This window comes from Medicago sativa, chromosome 3 (assembly GCF_051527215.1).
Source record: "Medicago sativa cultivar Bolivia chromosome 3, Bolivia_mono, whole genome shotgun sequence".
Taxonomy (NCBI): Eukaryota; Viridiplantae; Streptophyta; class Magnoliopsida; order Fabales; family Fabaceae; genus Medicago; species Medicago sativa.
Genome location: NC_140751.1, coordinates 70,959,601 through 70,965,259, shown reverse-complemented (window position 1 = coordinate 70,965,259; position 5,659 = coordinate 70,959,601). Strand labels below are relative to the sequence as shown.

At 33.2% G+C, this 5,659-nt stretch overlaps 1 protein-coding gene across 1 annotated transcript; it reads right to left on the bottom strand.

Moving 5' to 3' along the window:
- Positions 1-2,657: 2,657 nt before the first annotated feature.
- On the bottom strand, positions 2,658-5,659 carry LOC146939776 (tropinone reductase homolog At5g06060-like). The gene is made up of 5 exons (XM_085753279.1): positions 5,542-5,659; positions 5,236-5,443; positions 4,381-4,597; positions 4,168-4,274; positions 2,658-2,973 (listed from the first exon to the last, which is right to left on the bottom strand). Exons 1-5 carry the CDS (start codon positions 5,634-5,636, stop codon positions 2,779-2,781), a joined length of 822 nt encoding a protein of 273 aa, XP_085609405.1. The 5' UTR covers positions 5,637-5,659; the 3' UTR covers positions 2,658-2,778.

Sequence of the window (5,659 nt, the reverse complement as noted above, 5' to 3'; positions counted from 1 at the left end):
ATAAATTTAAAGTATATTCTACTCCCTCCGTCCCGGTATAATTGACCTACTTTGGTTTTTCACACAGATTAAGAAAAGTGTATGAATGAAGGGGAAAGTGGAATATAATGTATTGGGAATGATAAAAGTAATATTATTTAGTGTTATATTGTATTGGAAATGATGAAAGTTGTATTGAAAATTGAAATGGGTCAGTTATTTTGGGACACTTTTTTTTAGAAAATGGGTCAGTTATTACGGGACGGAGGGAGTATATAGTACTCCCTCCGTCCCATATTACTTGACCTAGTTGACTCTGTCACGTATGCCAATGCACAATTTTAAACTTAAATTTCTTTAATAATCTGGTAGAAAAAATTACAAAAATTTGATATTTTGAAAATATTAATCGAGACGAATCTAACAACATCTTATATGCTATATTTTGTTTTTATATATTAGTAGAAAAATAGAGTCAAAACATGTTACATGAATAGTGCAAACATTCTAAATAGGTCAAGTAATATGGGACGGAGGGAGTACTATATATGAGACATGGTGGTGTCATCTTTCATTGACATTATAAGGTTGTTTATTATTATATATAATTCAAATATATATATATTATCCAAAATTAAAAAAACAATTTGTCTAGTACTTGCTGCTATAGTAGTGGAACTATCACTATATACCTTAAAATGTTGAAAGTCAGCACTAGTTTGAATGTGATTTCAAACCTACGTAAACATCGAACCACAGTAGCAATAATGGACCCTTGCTAGACTTTGAAAGAAATAATGCTAACTTGCGCATAAGTATACTATATATTTGTTGCTCGTTGGGGTTATGCTAAAATTTGTTAAGTGAGGTCTAATGACTTTGGTGGCATACTTTACCCATAATAATGTAGTGAAAAAGTTGTATGTGTATAACCAGGGGTGGATCTCGATTCATAATATTAGTGGGCAAACTATTTTGTCAAATAATTAAATAATACTAAATTTAATAAGAAGTTGTATTAAAAATAGTTGTAGCAACCAAAATTACATAAAAAATAATCTATTTTTTGTTTGTTGAAAATGAACTCAAATTATATAATTACTAATTGTTCTAAGAACATCTCTTTATATATAGGTTACAAGAGATGAATCAAATGCTCTAGTAGGATACCCGTGCATACGGACGAATGAGCGTGTTGCGCTATTTTTTTTGTTGAAAGCAAGTCTCAATTGTGTAGAAACTATAAAAAATAGATCTCTGTATTGATATATGAATAAAAATAATGACATATGTACGCATTGTACAAAAAATTATTCCTTATTAAAAATGAGTAAAAACATATACATTTGTAATATATAAGTTAAAATATAGACACATGTATAAATTAAACAAAAAATAGGTTCTTTTATTAATATATGAGTAAAAATATAGACACGTGTATAAATTATATGACCGTTCAAACCATACCTACCTTTATTGTAGCTGAACCCATGTTGGTAAGTGGGAGCTATTTTTTTTTTTTTTGTTACTTAAGCAATTTGCAAGTCGTGAGACATTCGCAGATATAATCTCGTGATATATAGCAACTCTCATTGAAATACGAGCAATACGATGTTTAACTAAATACTCTTTTCTTATGCTAGATTCAACCAAATAGGAGTACTTTATTTTTCAGAGTTTTCAACCAAATTCTTGATTCAATAAATGTATCATTTTTTATTACAAAAATTGGGTTAGTGTGTTAATTAACATTTCTATAATGTATCACTATCCTCTCCCATCATTTAATAATGAGCATATAGTGTAATCTCTTTATCCTTATTTATAAGAAGAGATCATCATTACCATCACCATTATCATCAACAACGACACCCTGATGGTGTTGACGTCATCATTTGTACAATCCTCCTCTAATAATTTTTTTTTATCTCCCTTAAGAGCCAAAGGAGGACATTACCACATCCTCCTCGGAAAAACCTAGAGATAGACCCTCGAACTAAGAACAAGCCCAAACCACATGTTATAATCAAGGAAAACACTGAGACCGATATATAAAAGATATTGTGGATGGTCTAAACAATTATGCTCAACATAATCAAGCAAGAATAATAGTGTTGAAAGGTTCTGGTCTTGTCTCTGACTTTACTCATGGAAGGACCGTTCTATATGATATCTTTAGCTGGAACATATGTAAAGGTCAATTATGATCGTATTGCCCTCAATTCATCCTTGAGCTAACATAACATGTTCCTCTTATTTACCTCTATGACAACGGTGGACATATTTGGTAGAATTGTTGTAGGAAAGGTTAATGTTGTTTGGATTAAATTGGTTAGTCACCATTAGTGTGGAAGTCTTCAGCTAATTGAAAAGGATCGCCAAGTATATTTTTGTGGTTTCGTCGACAATGTTGTTGCACATGAATCCAACAACAATAGTACTATTGTTAATGTGCCAAACATAGATATTGTAAGTGTCAATTCAACTCAGCAGAATTACCAAATATCTGCTCGCCATCTTCATAGTAATAATAACAGACATGTAGTGGAAACACTAATAGCTACTAGATAGCCAAAATACCATGTTTCCCTTTGTTGTTTTTCCGAGTCCTTTTTAAAGTTTGAATAAAATAAACTTAATTTCTTGTTTTTTTGTTTTATTAAAAGAGAGATTAGTAGTTGAGTTAAAGAGAGCTTATTGATTGCTTAATTTTATGTGTCTACAGTCATATACCAAGATGAAATTGAAAGAGATCATTCACAGTTAATACTTGACAATGAATCAAGAAGTGCATGAATATTATGTTATTCTCATACTGGGCTGAAATCCATCCACAGTTAATCCTCCATCAACACAAATAACTTGTCCGGTGATGTAAGACGCAGCTGGCAGACAAAGGAAAGCCACCAACGACGAAACTTCATGAGATTCTGCGATGCGTCCAAGAGGAGTTCGAGACAACATTTCATCCATATATTGCTTGTTGCGAAGCAGCTGTCACAATAGAAAACAATTAGCAACAAGCATAATTAGAAATGACAAAAAAGTGTAGCTATTTGGAAATTTATCAAAAATGTTGTATCATTAGGAATACAAAAGTTCAGCAGGAGTCTGTTTGTAGAAATTATCAAAATTCAGATGCCATAGCAACTTTAAGTCAAGTTGTTCATCTGCATTATAAATAGGGAAAAAGGTTTTGTACTACAAATCTAATAGCATGATTCATAACCAGACGCAGTGTATACAAAATTAGGTATGAACTCTCTGAAATATAAAACACTACACAAGTAATAATAGAGGATTGGAGGATGGTGAATACCCTCTTAGTACATCTGTTTGAGATATTTTCCTCAAAATGTTGAGCACAATCTTGATGACAGTATATGCTGTTGATTTTTTTTTATTACTAATATCAGATCGACAAGTAATAATAATGAATTCCAATGAGCTGAGACATGAAGACATACTGAATTTATGACCACACAAAAATCATAAATTGCCCGTTTATAAATTCATCATAAAATAGCAAGATATTTGTGAAACAGAGGCTTTAATTCAGTATTTTGAAGAAATAAACTTTGTTGGAGTTCAGTATTGTACTCTAAATGATTCAACAGATTAATATGCCATGTTTAGATTCAATCTAGAGCTCTGCTGTCAATGCGGAAATGCAGCGCGGCATGGCCAACTCAAAAATTGGCGTGGCGCGGGAGCGGGACGTGTAACGAGCGTTATTTCGGTGGTGCAGCCACTAATAAATTTAATACTAAATATCATACTATTCAAAAAGAAATACTAAAATACTCATGAAGTATTCATAATATGAAATAAAAGGGATAACAAAATCGAAAATCGCTAATACCAATTATATACAAATAGTACAAGTTATTGTTTTACTATTGATAGGTCCGCTTTTGACCGCTTTCCACTTCTGACATGCACCGACACGTCCTGGCGCGGTGGTCCTGATTTTTCCGCCACGCTCCGCTATAGCGGCTGGCGCAGCCGCTTTTGACAACAGAGATCTAGATTAACAAGTGTGCCAACTATATTATCTTTGACCTATTTTTCTCCAACATAAATCTCAGTAGGATCTCATTCATGTGATCCTATCATTGAATCCTTCACCCAAAAGGAATGCAACTAACTCCAAAATAAATGAATAAATAAAGGAAAAGAGAACATTACATGTTCAACAAGTGGTGTATTGGTGGTAGCAGGAACAACACAATTGCTCCTTATGCCATCTTTTGCCCATTCACAAGCCAAATTTTTTGTAAGCTGAGTGATTGCAGCTGAAAACATCATTGGTCAGTAAGCATTCAGTTTTCTTGATCACACAACCTTTTACTACAAGCAAGTTGAACAAGTAATTAGTATGGCTATAATGATAACTCCCACCTTTACTTGCTGCATAGACTGATCCAGTACCTAAGCTCACCACACCGGCAATAGAGGAAATGAATACAATGCTTCCCATTCCAGATGCCTTTAGAAGAGGATGTGTAAGTTGGCACAAATGATATGCAGAATCTAAATTAATTGCCATAATTTCTGAATATACTTCAGCAGTGTACTCAATGGTTGGTTTCCTAAAGTTTGCTCCAACATTGTTCACCTGTGATGAGATCAATCAAACATCATTATCTATGCCAAGATATAGACGGTATGAAACCTCTCTACAATGTACTATAATTCGCAGTAATACTATATGTTTACTTTGCAGCATTTCAAAAAATTTCAGTGTTGAATATTTTTCAATTAGTATGCATTGTCCGTGTAAATAGATTTTACACATACATCAAGTCATATGTCATCATGCAGATATTTGTACAAATGTTTTTCTTTAAAAAATGTAGAGTGTTGTTATGATACTATATGATTGGATATCTTTCTAAAATGCTTTTAGACTATGAAGCATTGATAATTGATATAAACGAATCAAGATTCTCTACCTTTGAATCGATCTCTCTCTTAACCGATCATTCTCTCTCCCATTAAAATAATGTGTTTTAATCATTCACTCCTAAAGACACCAAATAGTAAAGGCGGACGATTCATTTCCTAGTATAGACACTGATATCAGACACAACACACTGACACACATACACATAATAGTAATTCAAGAAAATGTAAATGATTGAATGCAACTACATGCGTATGTCATGTCAGACACCCGACACACCTTTCTAACGTTTAATGCCGGTAAATAGCTTTTAACTAACAATGTACAAAAATTAATCGAGCATAACTTACATAAATGTGAAGTTTACCATTGAAGATTGAGGCAACTTCTTGAATGAGCTTCTCCCTTTGTTCTCGAGATGACACATCACACACAGATCCAGAAACCAAAAAGCCTTTACTACGCCATTGATCCAAACAATTATTAAGCTCTGATTGGTTTCTGGAACAAGTGTGGACGGTGGCACCAAACCCACATAAATCCTCAACTATGGCATGTCTGAAATTGAACAACATGGTTAGACAAAATTAGAAACTTTGGAGCCATAATTCAAATTGAAAGAAAGGAACAAAATTGAGAAGAATGAAATAATTGACCCAATCCCACGAGTTCCACCCGTGACGAGAGCAGTCTTTCCTTTGAGGGACCATCTTGAGACTCCATTGGAACTGTACTCTTCAACTGCTGCCATTTCTATTTGTTTGCTTTTATCAT

What these genes read in the sequence shown, in the direction of transcription:
- LOC146939776 (XM_085753279.1), bottom strand. Translation starts at nt 5,636, where the DNA reads ATGGCAGCAGTTGAAGAGTACAGTTCCAATGGAGTCTCAAGATGGTCC. An exon ending in GGTGGAACTCGTGGGATTGG is followed by an intron (nt 5,444 to 5,541) that starts GTCAATTATTTC and finishes GTTCAATTTCAG; the next exon opens with ACATGCCATAGTTGAGGATT. An exon ending in ATACACCACTTGTTGAACAT is followed by an intron (nt 2,974 to 4,167) that starts GTAATGTTCTCT and finishes CTATTGTGACAG; the next exon opens with CTGCTTCGCAACAAGCAATA.